The following is a 23,251-nucleotide window of genomic DNA, read 5'->3' as shown; positions in this document are numbered from 1 at the left end:
TTGGGGACTGGGGATGTAGCTGAGTGATAGAGCACTTACCTAGCACAGATAAGATACTGAGTGCCATTACCAGCACTCCCCTTTACACACACAAAAAGAAAGGAAGCAATCAAGCAAAGAAGAAAAAAGCTTCAATAACTAATAACGAACTAGTCATGCAGATTTCCACTTTATGTGATGATACAGCTCTCTTGAAGTTGTTGTACCAGATTTCCTATCTTGAAAGTACTGGAAGGATGAGAAATAAGTGTCACAGTTCCTCATAAGCTCTCAGAGGATCATCTTATAAATTTCAGTTTTATTTTTAGACTTTATTAAATGAAAATTGCTTTTCAGGATTATGGTATTTATATGAGTTTGAGGAAATGCTTCATTTACTATATGCGAACTATGATAAGGAAAGTGGATATCAAAATTAAGAATGGTAAAGTTTAGGTAGGAAAGTAAAAGGATTTGCAAAAAGATTACCTTGTGCAATCAGAATTTATGTGGACTCAAAACTGGGATACAGTTTTTGTCAGATTCTGTCTCTGAATTGCTCTGCTCCTACAGTCTCAACAGAGAGCCTGAGGTGTTCACTCTGACCTCGTCCTTCTTAGAAGTTCCCAACTCCCAAGTTTTTACCTCTCACACCATAGAAAAGTTTCATGAGATTTTCAGTTCCTTTCTTGAGCAGCATAAAAAATCAAATGGCTCAAGGGGAAAGTGCCCCTTCTTGTCGAGATGTTGGACATGCCAGTTCTGGCTGCCAGTTTCCCTGTCATTACCCTCATGACATCGCTAAAAGCTCTGCTGGCCTGCTTCTGTAATAGTTTCCCCCTATGTGTGGATTCTCAGCCTCCTGCTCCCTGCCAATAGTCAGTAAATAATGTTCTCAGGGGAGAATGGGTTGCAACGCATTGATCCACTCTCAGTGGTGCTCTTCTCTCTGGGAACCTGGTTCCTCAGAACTCTGCCTTGAGAGCTTTTGTTTTTTTTTTCTTAACCTTTTTTAACTTTCTATTCTCAATGAAGCATAAGTTTACTACAAATGACTGCATTTTCACCAAAAACACAAGTCCCCAAAATGGCAATGTTTATATGAGGAACTTGTGTAGGTTGCTTACCTTTCACTAATAGTCTAGAGACCACTTTGAAATATAAACTTTTAATTTTAGAAGGCACGATTCAAGGAAACTGTCGTTACATCTAGATAAAAACATGTAGTACTTTTTCTTTTGATTACCCACTTTATACAGGTACCTGTTCCTTGATATCATTGCCTGATGTATTTAAGTCTCCATTGTTTAGTGTAGGAAGGCACTTCCTTCAAAAGGTGCAGTTGTATTGGAATTCCATTACAGAAAGAAACCATTAAAGGTAATCTGGTTTTGCAACAATGATCTGGTCCTCTCTGCTCTGGAGATGTTCATTAAACTTTATAACTTAAAAGTCATTAATGACCTGAGAAATAGAATTAAGCTTTTACTAGGACCAGGCAATGTAGGATAATGTAGGCAAATACTTAACTGAGATTGCCCAGAAGGCAAACGCAAATTAGCTTGTTAATAAGAAGACTCTTTTGGGATTCCAGGAAAGTGAAAGAACTGAATTTGAGAATTCCACATTAACAAGACACTCTTATAGGGACATTAAAGTGGCCCTAGTTCTGTAGATCCCCTCTTTCCCCTATAAAAATCTGTATAATTTTTGAATGGTAGCATTACCAGTTAAGAACCATGAGATTTTTAAGAGATCAAGTTCAAACATGGAATGTACAACCACCTTCCTTATATGCACAAAGAAACATCATGAGTTGGAGTTAACAAACACAACAACAGCAGAGCCGGGGATTTAGCTCAATGGTTACGCCACCTGTCTTGCAAGCGCAAGGACCCAAGTTTGATCCCCGGTACCAGAAAAAAATCCCACCACCACAACAAAAAATCTTTCTAGAGATCTAATATGTACCGATTACCCAAGATTATTATGATGATTATTATTACCAATTACATAATTATTATGTAGCACAAACATATACCAATAAATAAGATTTTTTTCACAAAGGTATTTATGATGAATATATTCTATGATGAAAAATGACATCAAGAAGTCTGAGATATAATAAAAGTTAAAAATGAATTTGAAACAAGGATTAATCCAAGCAAACATTCTATGCATAAATATTATTTCCAGACTTGTGGGTAGTTTTGTTGTTATTGTTGCTATTATTGTGTTTTGAGTTCATTTTCTTCTTCCTGGCACTGTGAGTTAAACCCAGGGGTACTTTACCACTAAGTTACATCCCCAGCCCTTTTATTTTTTATCTTGAGATATGATCTCAGTTTCTCAGGCTGGAATCTTCCCGCCTCAGCTTCTCAAATATCTGGGATTATAGGTGTGCTCTGTCATGCCTCACTTTGGGGGTAGTCTTTGAAGGTTTTTCTTTTTTTTGTAAGGACAGAATCAAAATATAGGACAATAACATGTAACTTAATGGATGAAATATGGATTCCAGTATTCTGTTTTGGTGCAGAACAGAAAGGGGAATCAGATGAGGAAACTGTGGCACAGAAAACTTAAGTAACTTGCCCAAGGCCACGTAATTGTCAATTGTTTCTTTTATCCTTATGACTATACTAAAAAACAATTCAGGACAGCAACTGACATAATTTACAATTAGAATTTTGTGGTTCTGTCCTTGGCTTAATATCAGGTAATAGAAGGATGTAGAAGGACTTAGGTTTTTTTTTACTCTCTCTCTCTCTCTCTCTCTCTCTCTCTCTCTCTCTCTCACCGAACATAATAAAGTCAAGAAACTAGTAATTACACTTAGGGCAGACACTGCAAATAACTGAGCAAATGACTGACAGAACAGCCTCATCTCCCTGTTATCCTACTCCCCAAGAGATATGACTACATTCACAATAAAGGGCAAAGCATACAAGGAAAAGAATACCACATAAGATGCCCCAGGGCTGTTCCTGGGAATTAAACCACAGGTGCAGGAAGAGCTCTCTTCATATTGCCGTGGAGTGCACCAGTATGTCCATCGTGATTACCTTAAAGGAGCTTTTGCATTGTGGTATCTTCAGACTGCTGTCACTGAAGAGATAAGTGTTTATAAAATAACCTATATCTCAAGCATGCTGAATTCAATTAAACAAATTTCTGAAAGTCTGCCAAAAGGTAGAAAAGCATCCATCCAGAATCAGAGCTGAAATGAAATTTCAGTTCTCTCTGGTCGAATGGGTCCTTCTATTTAAAGTCTTCTGTTTTCCTGCACTGATGGTATGTTTGAGTCAAGGGAAGTACATTGTTGCACCATGTTTGATACAGCTATGATACCACCTGCTTTTCAATAAACTACGTGGAATGAGGTGAGAAAGCCCCTAATGTGGCAGAGGACAAGCCAGTGGAGTCCTGTGGGGCACGAAGAGTCTGAGGGGGAAGAAAGAGCTGTAGACAGATGGAGAGAAAGCAAGCACTGAGCACAAAGCAGGCAAACAGAGATAAATGACCCATTTTGGAGGGGACTAATGAATCTGTTCTTTGCACACATCAAATAAACAGTGTGTCCTCTAACTCAATCAATTGGCTTTCATTTTAAATAGCTGAAATGCAAGCAATTATTATGCAGTTACTAATGTAAAATAAATGGATGAAATCACATAGGAGTACTCTGATTAAAGCATAAAAACAGGGGATTTAAATATAATTTGCATTTTCAATCTTGCTTCTGCGGTGTAAGTCACTGCCAATGGGGAACTACCATTATGTCATTCTGCTTTGCAAATTCCTCTAATCCATAGTGGGTTTACAGTTGTTTTTTCCTGAATTCTTGTAAGTTTGAGCTGCCTACTGCAATGAATATGGACATCTCTACACCTGTAAGCTAGTCTGAGGTTTTCCTATAGAAAATTTGAAATGAGAGAAAATTTTAATTATGATACTACAACTTTGTTTAGTTTTTGTTTGTTCTTTTGGTATTTGCTTTAGGTTAGATACCTTTTCGGTTTTGGAAAAATGTTAGAGCTTACTATTTTCTTGTAGGCATGGAGAAGGGATGTGTATTTATCAGACAAGCTGATTCTTTTCTTGTTCAATTAAAATTAAACTTAGTTTTATAGAACAAAACAGATGGGTTCACTTAAAGAATTCCCCTGAAGTACTGTTTTATCTTCTCCCTTTGATTATCCAAAGTTCCTTGTTTCTTGACACATATTTTCTCATGCTCTCAGGATCAGAGAATTAAAGGCTCAGTTCATCAAAGGACTTGGTATTTTAGACTTTAAGTTGTATTTTTGTTTTATTTTTCTGCATTTCATGTTACAACAGTATTAGTTATTTATGTTTCATGAGCTTTTTCTTTTTCTTGGAATATCTTAAAATTACTCAAATATGAAATGAAGACAAACATATTTGAAAGGATGCATGTTTATCTAATCCTTTACTTTCCGTGTGTGTGTGAACATGTGAGTAATATAAAATTGGATGAAACTTTGCAAAGTCGTAATAGTCATCCTTCTAACTTTACAAGTGATTACACTTATAATATCTTACAAAATCCATTTTTAAAGACTTGCTAAGGAAGTTCTCTTTTCCTGGGAGAATCCCCTTCTGATGTTAAAACTCATTTACCCCTTTCTAGGAAGGAGGACTATTTGGTGATTACAGGTTGAGACTCCCTAATTTGAAAATTCAAATCTGAGCATTTTGAATTTCAAATTTTTAGATTAGATATGTTCAACTAATAAAGTCTATAAAAATATTCCAAAATTCCAAAACCTCTGAGATCTGAAATACTTCTGGTCCCAAACATTTTGGATAAAGGCTGCTCAGCCTGTATCTGCATTTATGTCTCCATGGATTCGAAGACTGCTATGTGTAAATATATATCTACTTCTGGTTGCTTTCTTTATCCTTTGTATTTTTTAACTTTAAAGTTTACACCATTATCTCCTTTAAAAAAATTTCTACTTCTCATGGTTGTTGCCAAGACCCATGCTTGTTAAAAGAGTTCAAAAATATGTAGACTGAAATACTATAAAAGCAAAGTGCTTTTCCTTGTTACAGGTTTATTTAAGATTTCATTCCAGGAGTCTTAAAGTCTGCTTATTGGTTTAAATTTAGTTAATCCTTGAGTTCCAAGAACCCTAAGGGTTGTGTGGATTTTAAAGTGTGTATTTAAGAGTGAATTGCATGTCTCTGAGGCTATCAGCTGGCAGCTACTAAAAATTACCAATGAAAACAATCACTGTTCTCATAAATTACCTTCAGAAAGAAACGTGTCAAGAGAGAGACAGAGAAGTGTTTCTGTGAGCTTTGAAATATATTGTAGTTCTACTTTTAAAAAATATAGTTGAAAACTGTCCCCAAACTCATAATTTTGCCATTGGAATAATTAAGCAGTTGCCTAAAGCAATACCTACCAGGAGTTTCATGTTTTAGACAGAGCAATTAAAACTTGCCTACAAACCTCCATCTAGCCTGGGCCCTTCTCCTTCCATGTGATAAGCTCCAGCCACAGATCCTGTGACTATCCCGTGTAAGATTTCTTTCTAGAACATGGTTTCCCCAGTCTGGATGGCTTTCATTTCATCAGTCTGTTCAAATTTTCCCCCTCAGGGAGGACTTCCTAGACTATCTATGCATAAAGCACTCTGTGCTCTACCTCTGCATTATTTTTCTTCACATAATTGGAAATTACATGACTTTTCTTTCCTTTCTTCTTATTTATTGATTTTTGTTTTGCTGTTTCTGTCTTTGCCAAAGGAACGAGAGCTCCGTGAGAGGAGAGATGCTGTTTAGCCCTTTACTGACTGCATCCCTGCAACGGAACACACAATAAATATTTGTTAAATGAATAAATCATTGTGATTCTTACTCATTGCAAATACCTTGGAAACTTTTTATACCAGGATTTAGCTCCTTAATGGTACATAACTTTTATAAGATTGTATCCAGTATCTGTCTGCTCAAACTATTCTAAATTGGACCAGCCATTTCCAACCTTTTTTACATCACAGCAACCATAGATGTATAATCATATTTGTGAATGCATGTCAGTATTATATAGCACAGGGAATTGAGAAGGGATTTAAAGCTTGATAAAAAAGTATAATGTCTTTATTTTATAAATTCATAATGAGAAAATCCAATTATAAAATGTTAGAGATAGTATTAAAATTGAGTTTACTCTGCAGCTTCTGAATAAAATGTTTTTCTTTTGTCTTTTAATTTACAGCTATAAATTTCTTCACAGCACACTTCTATTTCACTTGCCACATACATTGATGCAGTGGTTGGGAAACTCGGGGTTTAAAATTTAGTGAATTTAATTTTCTTTTGGCTCAAGAGACTAAGTAACATGGAGATTTGTCAGTATCTTTGGTAAAATAGCTCAATCTTTTAAGTCAAAATAGAAATCAAAATAAAAACCATCAGACATGTAATAAGGAGCAGTACAGAGGCTGCCTAATAGATTGTGGGTTTTTCTTCCACCTTGGGCAGAGAAGTGTGGGCCACTAAATTACATTTTATGCTAAGCATAAATGGGGTTACTCCATATTTTCCCACTTCCTAGTCCTGTGGCCCTGGCGAGTTTTCTTAACTTCTCTGAGTCTGAATGGTTTCATTTGTTAAGTATAAAGGCAGGGGGTTGATCTATTGGTCAGGAGTCAACAGAAGAAATGTTAAGCAAATGACTTGGATGGTGGCTGCTCTCCAAACTTAAACAGAGAAAGAATGAGATTTTCAGCTTTTAAAACCAAACAAAAGAAATAACAGTGCCAACAAGACATATTAAAAAGAAAAATACAAAAAGCCTTCAGCAAGTTTAATATTCCGTTCAGTGGAGCAGAAAACCTTTTTGGGTGTGACAAATCAAGCTTTTGAGGGAACTGGTCCTTAACAAGCAACCTCCCTGTAAGCCAGCTTCCTATTCATCACATCCATCATTCTGCAATGTGCTGTCCATTGCTGTGACTTTCCCAAATGGTGAGATACAGAGAATGACTCTAGATAGATTCATTTCATTTCTTCTAGACTAGGATGTTCAACCATAAATTGTGAAAATCGGTAAGCAGGTAGTCATGTGGAAGTTCTGTGTCTGTTTTTTGTTTTTATTTTTCCAATTGTAAGCCCACAGGTTCGGGAGAGTGTAACTTCAAAAGATATCATCCTTGCCTTCTAACCCCAGTGCTTTGTAACTGAAGCCTTTGTCTATACAATTCTCACAATCTACAGTAAACATGGCCAGTCTGGTACAAATGGCCACATTTGAAATCAAATCTTTAGGCCCATTGTCTGATATCAAGTGGATGTTAGATTTTTTAGTGTTTTCTTCAAAAATGATTTTGATCAAAGTGCTATTTCACATAAAAAGGTCCGATTTCACTGAAAATGTAAATGGTTGCTGAGGTTAATAGCTTCCCCCAAATTATCTCCTTTATTTGCATATTTGAAGTGTTGGTTGCTTGCCACGCTGTGTTCCAGTTACCACTTAATGTTGAAAACAATATAAAATCTTGTCCCTGCTAAAATTCTGAGGCCTATGAGAAGACAGACATATGATAAAATTTCAACTGTTATTTTTAAGTCAAAATGACAAGAAACAAAAATGGGAGGAGAAAATAATATCCTTCTGTCCTGAAGTTACTCCAGGGTACCAAGGCTTCAGCGGGCGCTGCCAGTATGGTCACCGATTTTTCATGATGATTCATTCCTCGTTTTTCATGCTTCAGAGACAGCCCAGCCACACACTCTGCCGCCAGATGGTGGCATGCGGGGGGAGACCAACTTGGTGGCCTTCTTGTCCACAAAGTTGTTTTTGAGTTTACTGGAGTGGAGGTGAAGTGTAAGTGTTGCATGTTTGCATCTCAAAGATGTTTGTTCAGAGACTTCATAACTCTTTTCCAGGTGACCCTGCTAAGATTTCACCTCTTCAGTCGCCCTGTTCCTCACCTCTCCAAGGGACTCCTGCCAGCAGCCCTGTCAGCAAAATTTCTGCAGTGCAGTTTCCAGAATCTGCCGAGACAGCTGACAAACACGGTCCAAGTTCTCATAGGACTTTAACCTATACTCAGAGCACCCCTGACCTGTGCCCTCAGACCCTGGCTCCACCTGTTGTATGTAGCAGGTAAGGAGTCGCATTCTTAACTGGAGTTTAATTGTAAAGCCTATCATAATTTCCCCATAGGAACACCCACCACTCATCCATATAGCTTCGTGAATGTTTGCCAAAGTAGTTGACAAGGAAGCATAGGATAATACAATTTGTATCGAACAGGCTATATAGTAGCAACTGAATTTTTAAGTGATTTTCTATTAATAGAAAGTTCATACCCCTTACAGTCCATAATGGAAATCTTTAGAGATGGTACAAAATCAGTAGCTGTACATTTTATCCTCTTGCTGATGTAGAATGCATAGTGTATATAATTTAAAAATTATACCAAGTAATCTGATATGATCCTTTGTTGGAATGTTTTTTACTTGTTCTCCAGGGGGTATTTTAAACTGATTTGAAAAATATTCACTTGAAGTTTGCATTTCCCATTTTAACACTTTGGAATTGTACAAATAATATGTGCACATTACTGCTTGACTCAAACAGTTTTCTGAATACAATGCAGCATTGTGTGTGCTATTCTATCATTTTAAAAACAGAATTAGAAACTGTCGGTCACAGAGCATAAGAAAAGAGAGCCTAACGTGGCTGAAGTAATTATTTTCCCAACATTGTCATAATAAGAAAGAAATATTTCCTTACTATTTAATGTATTTTATTGTTCTTCAATAATAGCTTCATCTTAGATAACTGATCTTGAAGCATAGAATATTTTTGAATACCAAATAGTTGAGTGTTTTGAGTATAACATGAGTGTGCCTTCAAAAGAATTTCTTTTCAATGTTAATGAGGACCACAACTTGAATACATTACTAGCATATTGTTTTTCTAATGTCAAATACTTGTTTATAGACCTAGATTTTATTATCATGCTCAGTGCTAAGACCTAGCAAGTTTCACAAATTTCATTTCGATGAACTTTTTGTTAGTTAACTTTATCTCACTGTAACAAAACACTTGGGATAAGCCAATTTAAAGGAAGAAAGATGTGTTTCTGCTCATGATTGCAGAGGTTTCCACTCATAATTGCTTGGCCTCATTGCTTTTGGGCCTGCGAGGCAGTACACCGTGGTGGAGATTGTGTGGTAGAGTAAACTGTTCCCCTTATGGTGGAAGAAGGGAGAGAGAAAGGTGGCGGGGTGAGAGACCTTCTGGGCTCAGGGCCTTAATATCCCCCACCAGGGCACCCAGTGACCTAACTTCTTCCTAGTAGCCTCACCTTTAATGGCTCCACCACTTCCTGATAGCAGCCCAGGCTGGCCACCAAGCCTTCAACCTATGGGGCTTTTGGGAGTGCGCTACAACCCCAAACTATGTAACACTTTGTTTTAAAGCCATTTATTTTATAATCTTTATTGTTACTTTTTTTCTGTTTATAAATATTTTTAAATGAAAAATCAGTTTTCTTTCATTGGCCAGGCCAGAGTAAAAACTTATTCTGCCATCCAAAAATTGTCCACTCCCTGCATGCCAGGTGTGTGTGTGTGTGTGTGTGTGTGTGTGTGTGTGTGTATTATTGGGGATTGAGCCCAAGAACTTCACTCATGCTAGACAAACACCCTGCCATGAGCTACAGCTCTTGCCCTTACGTCCGCCTTCTTTTTTCAAAATAAACCAATTACAATGGGCTGTTAATCTCTCCCTCAAAATATACCTTTTATAATAAAATGTCTAGCAGACACATTATATTTCCTTTTTAGTGATTCACAACACGTATTACTTTATTAAAAGTCCTAAGAAATCTTGCTGAAACACCACCCCTTGATTCTTGTTTCTTCTAATGTTTTCTGAATTTATCTGACCGCAGACCAAATTTGTTTGGCTTAAAACCCTATAACTGCCCATAGATTGAGTGTGAGGCAGGACGCGGAGAAGAAGCCTTGTTTGTGATGTGCACCCTGAGCTAAGATATGAAGCTCAGTGAAGTATCAGCTTCAAGGACATCTGCTTCCTACTTCCCTAGGGACCTCTCCCCCTCCACACTCCAAACTTGTGGGAAATAAGCTGCCTAAAGAAAGGAGGGAGATGTTCAGGAAAGACCTACCACTCACATAGCTTTTCTCATCATATTCTTGTGTGTGTGTGTGTGTGTGTGTGCACGCGCGCACGCTTAGCAAGAAGAATGTAATGGGATTTTTATAAAAGAGGTTTCAGAGAAAAACAAGGGGATTTCACTGTCTACTTGTTCAGTAATGTTTATAAATCCAGTAGTGTGTGTTTTATTTGTTTGGGCTTTATAAATCTGTAATTCAAACCAGGTTTTATTATTCTCTTCAAGGCAGCCACCCATGTAGGCACAGAGAGCTCCAGAAACACACAACTAATTATTGTGGTTTCCCCTGCTGAACTCAAAAGGTTTGGCATTGAATCTCAGCCTCTTGGCTGCTGTAATGTCTATGCAGCAAGCTCTGTTTTTGGCCCGGGAGTTGGTAGATTTGAACCACTAATTTAAATACTCTTTTTAGGTATTATCTTGCAATGAAAAATCTTCAAACTTATAAACTCTACTTCTCCCAACTTTCCTCTGAGAATATTAACCCATCAGTTGCATGTACTTTCTTTCTTTCTTCTTCTTTTATTTTTTTTGTTGTGTCATTTTCTTTAGGTTCTTCAAGGCAAAATGTTTAGATTTCATCAGTAGAAATACTTTATGTATGATGCTTTTCTATTTGCATTCAAAGGTGAAAATTTACTTAGCATGAACATGTCTAGCTGGAAAATGCTTTTCTCTTCAGAACATACAAGTACAATTAAGGACAAAAAATGAGCCACTTAAGATACTGAACAATAAAATATCACTCATTTCTCCTAAGTTGAGAGTGAGTAATTTGTAGTTAAATAACAAACAGATGAAAAATCCTCTGAGACCCTTTGTAATATTAGGCAGGAGAAAAAAAACCCAGCAACAAAATGCAGAATTAAAATCTAATCATGACATGTCTAAACAAGAGAGAGGCAATAATTTGGAACTTTGCTAAGTCATTGTGGGGTTATTCTTTAACTAGAATACGGTCAAAGTATTAGAAAAAAATATCCTCCATCCTCTAACCCTCCAATCCCCTCTTATGGGACACTGTCCACTTTTCATGAACCTTCAGTTTTCATGGTTATTCTCAGTACTTTGTTGGCTTTTTTTGTCAATGAGTATTCACTCATCACCAAAATCTTCCTATCTTTTATTCATTTATTTAGGGCCTTAGTAGGTGACTGATCAATCTGAAGAAAAGAACACATTTTTATTTTTTGCCAAAAAATTAATATTCCATTTTTCTGTTTTACCATATGCTGTCTTTACTTAAAAATCTGTCAGAATATAAAATGTCTTAAATAAATCTGACAGACTTTTAAGCAGGCATACAGGTATTCCATTGGGGAAGATACTTTTGACCAAATACGTGTCGGTATTTCCAAGGATACCACTATGCATGTGTGGGAGCCTGTCCCAGTATCCCACAAATAAGGTGACACTGGCACCTCAAGTATGGGCTCAGGTAACACGAGTTTACCAGCAATTTCACTTCTGTGTGGTTGAGACTGCAAAAGTTGCAAACAAGAGTGGAATGAAGTTTCTAACCCATTAAATTGACCACTCTGGTAGTGATCTCTTATGAGCATCCACGTACAAAATAAACCTTTCCATGAGATGGAGAAGTAAATGACAGAAATATTTCCTTAGAGTGGTCTATCTTACTGTCCACAAAGACAGTGTGTGCCCAGGATCTTTTGAAAAGAGAAGGCTATACTTACAGCTTTTGTGATATTCCCCAGCTGTGGCAGACCTTACTCCCAAGTGACTCCTGCGGATGGGCCCTTGGAGAAGAGTGGCAAGGCCACTGGGACATCTAGCCGAACAGGTAATGAATGAGCCGTGTTGGATCCTGAGTGTTCACAGTGGAAGTTATTTTATTTCATTGTGTTTTTCCTGATCTAAAAGGTAACATGTATTCCTGTTTTGGAGAAATTTGTAAAACTTAAATGATAAGAAAAAGTAACTAAAAATCATCCATAACCCTCCTATCTAGGTTTAATCATGGTGCAGTTTTGGTGTAGAGGTGTCCAAAATGTTTCTGTACATCTGTTTAGAAATGTATCCATGTTTTTAATGAAAGGCTCTTTATATAGCTTATAGAGCTATATAAAAATGCTTTTATATCTTGCTGCTTTATATTTTAGTGTCACTAGGACTCCCCATCACAGACCCTGCGTAATGACCCTGCTGGTATCACTGTAAACGTATCCCACATTTCCTTTGAGACAGCACAATGGAGAGGTCCAGATGGTGGACATTGCAGCTTGCCTCACACCCTGATTCTGCAGGCTGCTTATCTGTAATAGTAATCTCCCTCTACCCTAGTTCTTTACCTGCAGATTGTTAGAATACAGCAATACCTCAGTTCTTGAACAGAAGCGTTCAGCAAAATTTTGCTTCCATTGGCGAAATTCGCATCCGGTGATGAACACAAAGGCAATCATTTCCCTCAGAATCGTGGAATGAATGAAGTTCATGAACCGAGAACCACTGTAATGATAGTACCTACCACAAAGGACCATTACAAAAATTGAATTACCTAAAAGCATGTAAAGCATATATTGCCTATTATAGTGTGTATACCTATAGTAACTATATACTAGCTAGTGTTTGCTACTATTATTGTAATAATTACTTTATTTTCACTGACACAGATGTAGGGACTTGCTTTTGTTAAGCAAGAAATAGGTAAGGTAGAAAAGAAAACATCTCCATAGACTTTAGGGTGATAGATCTACCTAATTATTGTGAACAGTATACTTCAGCATTTCTTGCTAGATCCCCAATAAATATTGACTGATATAATTTTTCGATGGCAATATGCAAAGGAAAAGGGACATAAGCAAGGGGAATTTCAAAGGAGAATTCTCTGTGGCCCTCATCTGATGGTGTAGCATTATGAAGACTGAGTATTCTGTACTCTGTGACCCTGATCTTAATTTTACTGGGTCAAATAGAATGAATGAGGGGAATGTTTCACCTGTAGGGTCTTTATGGCCCCGTGAGTTGGCGTCTTCATTTTTCTGCAGATTCTTATAGTGAAACTTGTTTAATTTTCATACTATATCTAATTTTAATATACAAGCAGTTGCATGAGGATAATGGAAGAACAATGAGTCCTTGAAAAAATTCTACAAGATATTTCAGATGGAATAGACTTTATAAGAAAAGCCATTACTTACTAACAACTTAAAAAAGAGATATATATATATATATATATATGATAAGTATTTATCTTTATTTTATCTTGGACTATATAGGCTAGACTACACAAAGCAATCTTGACAAAAGCAATCAAAGTTAGAGGATACACACTTCCCAACTTTAAGACAAGCTACAGCAATCAATACAGTGTGGCACTGGCCTAAGGATCAGCAAGTAGATAAAATGAAATAGAGTAGAAATTACCAAATTAAAATCTCACCAACTCAGTCATTTGATTTTCAGCAAATATGCTCATGCAATCCAGCGAGCTCGATAAGCAGTGAGGTTTTCCCCCTACCTCACACTATGCAAAACATTATTCTGAGATGGAACATAGCTTCTGGAGAAAACAAGGGAAAAGCTTTGTGACTTTGGATAAGACAGAGGTTTTATAGACCACGGGAAAAAATAACCACAAAACAAAAGAAAACTAGACTTTATCAAAAGTAAAGGTATAGGAACTCCACTCAGATTTTCAGAACTCACTTGAAATTCTAGTGCCAAAATTTAGTAGCTATGTGACCTTAGGCAATTTAGTAGTCCTTTCTGTGCCTCAATTTCCTACCTGCAAGTGAACATAATAGTAATACCATAATACCTACCTCAGAGGATGCTTGAGAGGCTTGAATATAGTAGTACAAGTAAAGTGCTTTAAGTGGCCTCAGCCTGTAATAAGCATTCAGTAAAATTCATCCAGGTACTTTGCTCAGCTTTGAAAATCTTCTGTGATGGCTTTGTCCTAGAAGCGTATTCTTTTGATACTTGGTATTTTCTGGTTGGTATTTTAGTTAGCAGAGTTTACTAATCATTGAAATGGGGGAAGTAATGGGTGCTAGTGAGGAAGAAGTCACATAATCCTAAGGAACAAATTGAGTACCTGGCACCTCCATGCTCTTAAGCACATGCTATGATACCGTGTTCTATAGACCACTTACTCCTGCGTGTGTAGACTCAATTTCTAATGCCCATGTGTGCATTCTAGAATTAGTATATTAGCCTCTTAGTGGCTTAATGTATTGGTAGAGGAACAGAGGAAACAAATATAAAGTCTTAGGATTTTTTAAAAATACTACTCATCTAAAAATTATTACTGAGAGATTATTGAATGTCACAAATATCCACAGAGTATAATCCCCATCTGTTTGCTTGGGTTAAAAGATGTATTCTTTTTCCTAGCCTATGACTCTCTGTTTTTGTTGAGAAACCACATGAAAGCAATATTTCCCCAAACATTGTTAGTGACAGCTTTTAGGGAAGTTTGTTTATCTTAGATCTCTTTCCCCACTGTAGGTCTCATAATAAGCTATTCTCTTCTGCTTTGCAGATGACACTGCCCAAGCTACCTCTGATTATGAAACCAATAACAACAGTGACAGCAGCGACATTCTACAGAACGAAGATGAGGCTGAGTGCCCGAGAGAGTCGCTGAGGGAAACGCTGGCTTGTGGCACCTATGGCCCTGAAGCCATGATATTCCTGGTACCCCCATGTTCCTTATCTCATTTATTTCCTTGAGAAATTCCCTTGTATTTATTATGGAGTTTGGTGTAGACGTAGACTTCATACCATTATATCTGTACGTGTATCTCACTTAGATCCCACATGTATCGTGGCCCTACTCATACGCATCAATACAGTTTTTTTTTTCTCCAAGCCTTGTAGATCTCTTTGTGTTTCTATTATTTGGTGATAACATGGGTAAGTATTTATCCTTATAAATGATGACAGATATCTCTTCACCTGATCAAAAAGTATAACTATGCATTAGAAAATGACATGTCATGCAATTAAATACAATTTTATAAAGAGAAGAAGAAAGAAAAGGAATGACTTTTTTAGGGTATTTGATGTTATTTTTTTTTCTCCTTCAGCACTTTCTTGATGTATTAGCCAATATTTATTTTCCTTGTTATATTAAAATGGGTTTATGTTCACACTGGCTACCTATTAAAAGATTCTTTACTAATGTCTTATTTTGTGTGTTTAAAGATATCTATCTAAAAAGAATGAAAATATATATTTGATTCAAGTTAATTTGGGGAAGGCAGCAAATGCTAGAAAATAGTTGACTGATAACATGGTCATTAAATGATGCTATTATCATTTTTCTTTGACCACATTTACCATTTTAAAACAGTTTTTCAGGTAAAGGGATATTTATTTATTTATTTGTTGGTTGTGGATGTAGTCTTAAGACTATCCCAATTTATGAATACTTGTAAAATGTCTTCGCATTTACATGGTACATGTTTCTCAGTAAACACTGGCTCACATGAATTGAATTCAAGTCCCTGAAAAATGTGACAGCTCATTTGACAGGATTCATACTAATGTGAAAGATTAATGTATAAATTCAGTCAATTAAAATAGGCATGATTAAGTTTCTCCCTCCACTCAGGGATTTCTTTTGAGAATTCAGTATAAGATACAGTTCCTTATCCCAGAAAAATTTACATAAATATGGAAAGGGATAAGTTTACATATAGTTTCAGAGTATTCTAAAGTCTTTGAATCTTTACTGAAGAACCTCGAAGTGGACCCAAAGGCAGTTATGTTAACTTCTGGAAGAAACATCCATATTTTTCTGGAGAGTATGTGAAGCAGCAATAGGCAGTCACATAACAGTGCAGGATTCATAGTCTGTAGCTCTGTAGATGCCTTCTCTTTACTCTAGGGCCAAGAGCTTGTCAATTTTTTTTTTTTTAAGATTCATCCTAGAGTATTAATTCATTTATTTCACATAATCACAGTTGTTGATTGGATTTATCAAAGCACAAATTGTTTTGTAGAACAACTGAATGTTGTTAAAATATTTTAATCTTCATTACAGGATAAACCAATTCTTGCTCCCGAACCTCTTGTCATGGATAACCTGGATTCAATTATGGAGCAGCTAAATACTTGGAATTTCCCCATTTTTGATTTAGTGGAAACTATAGGAAGAAAATGTGGCCGTATTCTTAGTCAGGTAAGAAACACCATATGATTTTGAAGACAAAACAAAGTTGCTGAATGCTTTTTACAGTCTTTACACACGTGGATATGCATTGTATGGAGAAAGGGAATTTTAGCACACAGCATTCTGTAGGTCCCATGGTGGTGACTAATGAAGAAACTGGAACATTGAGTAGATAGAGTACCACTTTCTCTTTTTTTTTTCCAAAGGAAAAGTAGAAAGTTAGGGAAAACAAGTAAAATGGACAAATGAAGTAAAATTCAGAGTTATGCAAAACAAAAGCTGACAGAAGCCCTTGTCCAAATGCCTATGTACAAGATATTTATTTTCTGTAATTAGCTCAGTGATTATTTTTAACTTCTGAATATTATGTTGCTTAGCCCTCATCAAAAACAACATATCATGCAGAAATGTGTTTCTCCCCTAGTACTGTGAGAAATACACCAAATACAGTTCTCTGTATTTGAAAAATCATTGAATCCTATTGTTGTATGACAAACCTTTTAGTATTGTTCCCTTAAGATAGACTGTTATCAAGGCTTCCCAAATAAAGAAATTTTTGGCTTGCTAAGGAAGGAAGAAAACAGAAATGAAGAATTTGGATATGTTTTTTTAAAAAAATGAAACAAAACAAAATGATGAATTTGCTATATATCAGGTACCTATCAAGATAGGAACAATTAAAGGGTGTGGTACAATAATGTATCACCTTATTTTAAAATATAAATGTGGATAAATTTCTACAGCAGCAATACTAAAGACTACCAAACTTGGTAATATAAGACTTAGATGAGATCAGAAACCAGCCCAGATTTATTGGGGCCATTAACATTTTTCTGCAAAATACTAGGAATTAGTGAAATACCAGTTTCTCCTCTGTGCATCACAGACCCGTTTTCTTCGGACTTCTCAACAAGTATCCACATGTGGAACTTCCCAGTACAACTCCATCCATGAAGGCTTGAAGGCAGAAGATACCAGACTTTCTTTCTTCTAGTGTTCAACGCTGGAAACAAGCATGCATTAAAACAAACATGTCCACATTCTTAATTTCTATATGTTTTCTTCCTCCCTTAGCAAACCAAACATTTCTTTATTTGGGAAGCCTTGAAAGTAGTCTACCTTAAGGAAACAATACTAAAAGGCTTATTATGCACCAACAAGACTCATTGGATATTTCTTGTCATAAATAAAGGTGTTTTTGATTTTTCACCTACAGAGAACTCTATTTGATGTATTATCAAATCTTCAAGAAGAAAGAAATTGCTGTAAGAAATTCACAATCTAGAAAGGAAATAGATTGGTGTCAAAATAATGACAGATCATTGAGGAGCATAAAATAAGGTTATACTAAAATTAGTGGTAGGCTATGAACTAGAAAATAATTACAGTCTTTATAATGTACTTTCAGCCTCTTCTCGATTCTATCCTATGAATTCATTGATGAATGCATAGCACCCCTTCACTTTTACTAGGCATAGAGAGTCCTGTTTGTCATCTTTTCCTTTCTCTAGTGCTAAGCCATGTCTCTTATGCCCACTGAGCTTGAGGACACATTCCAATCTACCTTAGCCTTACAACTTAGCCTCCTCCCGGGAGGTTTCATATCCCATTTTCTGAAAATCAAAGCCAATTTAAGACTCTGACAGAGTAGACCTGCCTGGGAAGAGACCTGTGACAATGCCACACAATCTAGCAGTGGTCCAGAAAGTCTTTTATCTCTTCTATTAGAGATTATGTTCCTTGACAGAGAAGAGTTTTCTAGACTCTAATCTTCACTGTAACTTTGGTACAGGTATTTTTTTAAAATGTCTGTTTTACAAAAGAAGAAACTAGGACTTGAAAGAGAATCTATTTTTCTTTTAAAGTTATGAAGTAAATATTAGACCCAGGATTCAAATGTAGATTTATCCATATCAGAAGCTCAGGCTTTTAACATTCAAGTGCTTTTTAGAAACCCATAAAATGCATTTACTTCTGTACTTTATCTTCACCCTCTCCAAATGGAAAATGTGACCGAGTAGAAGAACTGTTATTACAGCAGTTGGGTTTGCAACATTAGTGACAGTGTTCCAGATGTGGCTGCAGGTATCCAGATCCCCCCCCAAATTTTCAGAGATAGGGTGTTGGAGGTTCAGAATTGGCCAGCATTGCCCAAATATTTCTTTCCTTCACTCTCTCCCTCTCTCTTCTTCCTCCCTCTTTTCCTCCCTGGGCTTCAACTCAGGGCCTCATGGATACCAGGCAGTCACTGTACCACAGAGGTACACCCTCAGCTACCCAAAATGTTTCCTGAGAGTCACAAATACCAGCAATGGTTAGAAAGATTAGGGATTGTTAGCAATTAGATTCCAACAAGATTCACTGATCTCTCTCTTGTTTTTCAGGGTATGAGTAATACATTACTACTTGGTCCTTCTGAATCACAGTTTACTTTCCCGATTTACAAAATGTTGAACTTTGAGAAATGCAGTTTCATTTGCCTTGCTAAGTAGAACTTTCTGGATTTTTTTCCTTTGATTGGAGTTCATAAGTATGAAAATCATAAAACTTTGATTATGAGATGTTAGGACAGCTGAAATGAATTAACATGGGCATTCCAAGAAATCACCTTTTGGCTGAGACTACACAGAAAATGTCTCACATCAAAAGACTTTTAAAGAGACATATGTGCAATAGAAATAACTTCTCAGCCTTAACGTACTGCTTGCCTTTTGATGATGATTATGTTTATTTTGACAAATTTAAAAGGATATTCTTCAGATTTTGGAATAGTGTTTATTCTTTTCAGTTACCAGTATTTATCCAGTTAATAATTTTTTTCTTCATTTATGAATTTGGAATTGCCATATGTAAAGTGACATGTGGTTGATTTTAATAGCTTCTCGGTGAAAATTCTGTTTTCATATCAAACTCTAAAATATCCTGTTTTAATTTTTCAGGTCAGCTTTGAAACATTTTCAACAGAACTGCAGGCAGCCTTTAGGTTTTTTTTGCAATTCTAGAAACATTGGTTTCTAAATAGTGGCAGTAACACTTACAGCAGTTAAGAGTACAAAATCTGAAAATGAAAGGCATGGTTTGAATTCTAGCTCTAATATTTATCGGCTGTATGGCCTCAGACACTCAATCTCTCTTTATCTTACTTTCCTCTACTTTCAGACATTAGTGATTGACATTACCTATCTCATATGGTGCTGTGAAGATTAATTATATGTAAATAATTATTCTGTGTAAACTTTTTTAGAGCAAGGATCACACTTAATCCTCCGTATGTATGCATGGAAGCTCCCGCCACTCTGTCCCTATTATTATTGAAGTAACCTGCAAACATAACTCCCATAGGTGTTCATAAATGGGAGCTTAAGTATAGTCTAAAACAACAGTAAAGAGGAGATAACTAAAAGAAGAAATAGCTTAAAATATATTTTGACAGAAACCACAAACTTTCTATTGCAATTTTAAAGAGAGGAGATAGAGACATCAAATTACACCAGAAAAAAGGAAAAGTTCAACATCTGTGCATTCCCAGTGGAAGAAAAGTAATAAAAGTTGAGATGAAGGTATTATATACTATCTGTTTCTCAATGCTCAGCAAGGGTATCTCATTTATAAATAAGACAAAGCCATTTCTCTGCTCCAGTATCTCCAGTGGATCACAACCTCACAAGAGCAATGTGTTTTTAGGTTGATGTGGTTCTCAGACCCAAGACTTCGCCACACCAATTGCTCATCATGAGACTTGAAGCTTTCCTCCTGTCTTCATTTACTCTGTGTTAAAGACACCAGTCACTTCTCCTCATGGCCTTCTCATGTTCATCATTTTCTCCATCATTTATATGTCAAATATGCCAGTTATTTCCAAATATATTATTTGAGTCATCAGAACTGTACAAATAATTGTATGGGAGACAGATATTTGGAGGAGAAAGAGATCCAATGAATAAGAGAAAGTAGACAATGTCATTTATACTGGATTAGAATAAATCTTTTTCCTCCTTATATTTTAGAGCAGCTGTTTTCCTCTTCCACAGTCCTTTCCTCTTCACTAAGGCATAGCTCTGAAGCCACTATTTTTTGAAGTTAGCTTTTTTAAAAAAGAATTCATCTAAATTGAAATTTCTCTCATCCTTTATTTAATGTTTATTGCATGTACTATACAATTTTCAGCTTAGTGTCACTTTCTAGTTATCAGTGTCTACTCAGTTTAATCACTTGGTACAATGCTATAGTGAATCTATTTTTTTATTGTTGGTGGTGGTGGTAGTGTTGTTTTCTTGGGTGTATGTTCAATCTTTACCCTTACACATATATTATATGCCTCTTGTAGGACAAAACCACAAAGGCTCAGCACATAGAAGTCTTCAATGTGTACTTAATTCATTATTCTCAATGAGTATCTGTACTGGTAGTAAATCCATCTTGTTGATGGAATATGTACTTTTTGCCCCACTGTTCTCTTTATGATTAAGATACTAAGGTATAATTTGTAAGGTTTTTGTCTTTCTGTTTTACAGGTCTCCTACAGACTATTTGAAGACATGGGCCTCTTTGAAGCTTTTAAGATTCCAGTTAGAGAATTTATGAATTATTTTCATGCTTTGGAGATTGGATACAGGGATATTCCTTGTAAGTATAAGTTATTTGTGAAATAATACTACCTGCATCTGTCATATTTGCTGTAGGTAGTGGGGTATTAAATCATAAGCACAGAATTACACATTACAGAACTCAGTATGACCATGCCATATGTAATGGGGAGAAATGGCCTGTGTTAAAATTCTCCCTCCTTCACTTAACAGCTGTGTGAGTCCCTGGGTTTTAACCTCTGGGTGCCACATTCCTTAATCCAGAAAATGGGGACCCTAATTGCTGCTTTATCAGATTATTGGGATGAAGTCAGGTAATAATTTTAAAGAGGTTATAATAGTACCTTTTCTATAACAAATCTGATTTAGTACATAATTATATCTTCAATTTAAACTTATTGGTGTTAATAATCTGCCTCTTCTATTGAGTGGATTCAACTTTTATTATGGCATCTCAAGAGTTAAATCTCCAAATATTAAGTTTTCCTCAACATAAAGAGAAATCTAGGTGGTGTTTACAGGGACAAGAAGATGGTGACCTAATCACTAGTAGAAAAGAGACATCTGGAAATACTTATGGAAAGATGATAAGAAACATTTTAAAAATCTGATAAAAGTGTAGCGGGGGATCTAGCTCGGTGGTGCTGCTGCCTGCCTCGTAAATGCGAGGGCCTGAGTTTGATCCCCAGTACCAAAAAGAAAACAAAACAAAACACACATACACACAAAATATATATATATAAAGTTTTTTTAAAAGACAGGTAAATGTGAAAATGCAAGAGAGGACAAAATCAAGTATTTAAGCATTGAGTGCTCTGAGAATGCTTGTCATTAATAGTAATGAAATTAGAATACAGAGATGTTGAATTTCCAATATGTGACGTTTCAGCTACCATTTATCAGAATGCCTAAATAGAATTGCCCTCTAATACTACAAAATATATGGATTGGGAGAAGATGGCTGTAGGTCTAACCACTGAAATTGTGGGAATAAATAGAAAATCAACTGCACTTCAAGGGTATACATACACAGAAAAATAGTCAAACATAATATATTGGTTGAAACAGTTTTTAGAAAGGTATTACTCAATCATGTTTTAAGATAAATTTAGTTTTATGTATCTTGGACTTTGTCTTATTTACTTTCGTCATTGCTGAGACAAAATATCCAACACCCAAAGTTAAAGGAGGAAAGGTTTATTTGGCTTATGGTTCATAGAGGTTTCAGTTCATTCTTGGCTGGCTTCAAGGTATGGTGGCATGGCAGAGGAGAAACAGTTTATGGTAGGCAGAAAGCAGCAAAGCAGCGAAGTAACAAGCAGCAAGCGACAAGCAACATGCAGCAACCCTCTTTCTGTGCCTTTTATCTAGGCCACCTACCCTTTCCCATGGTGGGGCAGCCTTGATCCTACCTGGAACTGTGTCCAACCAGTGGACTAATCTAGTAATTGCAAGCCCTTAATCCTACCATCACACACTCTAGATCAAACCACCTCTGAAAAAGTGCCACCTATGACCCCATGAGGGTTTGGAGGGACATCTAGACACAAGCCACAATAGACTTCAAAAAGCAATGAGGTTTTTTTTGTAGTTCCAGAGTTGACATTAAATAAAAATGCACATATATGGATACAGATAAAGCACAAGTCTGTCCAGAAGGGGGTTGCACATGAACCTTGGGATTCATTGTTAACATGTTATCTGCATGGTGAAAAACTGGAATGAAAGTGCTCAGCCAGTAAGGGTGTAATAGGAAAGTAGAATGAAGAATTGAATCTGCAAATGAGATTTGTGGAAAATAGGGTAGAAAAACACAGATAACATAGGACAGTTTCCGTAGGGGAAAGCAGAGCTTAACAGTACTGAATGCTTTGAGAAAGTCTGGCAGACCTGGCTGTGGAAGTTGGAAGAGATATTAAAAAGGGGTTGTTAGCCTCTCAAGATAAGCCTTGCTTTCTTAATGCACTTTTCCCAAGGCTTGTGCTGGTTGGATGCCAGTAATTAACATAAGTGTTAGTGATTTCTCCAAGGTTAAGGAGCTACCCCAATAGACTTTTACAGAAAGGAAGCCCCTGCAAACACTAAGGAATTGCTAGTCAACAGCCTGTATTTCCAAATTGATGTAATATTTCCAAATATATTTCTATATAAAAATTTTATGGAGTTCACAATGATATTCGATCCCAATGACATAATTATCAACTTTTCTCTAGGTAGTAAATGAGAGAGAGACATAGAGAAAGATGCCTAGTACTCTAGTACAAAGTTTCCAGATTCCAAATGACATTGTTCATTTTATATTTTATTATACTTTCATTGCTATAAGTGAATATTTTTTTTCTTGTGAAATAGGGAGTTCTTCA

General features: G+C 36.2%; 1 protein-coding gene across 5 annotated transcripts in view; it reads left to right on the top strand.

The window, feature by feature from the left end:
• Pde3a (phosphodiesterase 3A) overlaps positions 1-23,251 on the top strand; it is a 312,783-nt gene that overhangs the window by 266,000 nt on the left and 23,532 nt on the right. For all 5 annotated transcript variants that reach the window (XM_087214050.1, XM_087214051.1, XM_021259122.2 and 2 more), the window contains 5 exons: positions 7,900-8,119; positions 11,879-11,964; positions 14,668-14,822; positions 16,174-16,311; positions 20,817-20,928. In XM_087214050.1, coding sequence (XP_087070176.1) covers positions 7,900-8,119; positions 11,879-11,964; positions 14,668-14,822; positions 16,174-16,311; positions 20,817-20,928 — 711 coding nt within the window. The remainder of the gene's footprint in view (positions 1-7,899; positions 8,120-11,878; positions 11,965-14,667; positions 14,823-16,173; positions 16,312-20,816; positions 20,929-23,251) is intronic.

This window comes from Heterocephalus glaber, unplaced genomic scaffold (assembly GCF_053883595.1).
Source record: "Heterocephalus glaber isolate CG9 unplaced genomic scaffold, H.glaber_assembly_v1.0 deba00001444, whole genome shotgun sequence".
In the NCBI taxonomy this organism is placed as follows: Eukaryota; Metazoa; Chordata; class Mammalia; order Rodentia; family Bathyergidae; genus Heterocephalus; species Heterocephalus glaber.
The sequence above is the reverse complement of the archived record's forward strand: the minus strand, read 5'-3'. Positions and strand labels throughout refer to the sequence as shown.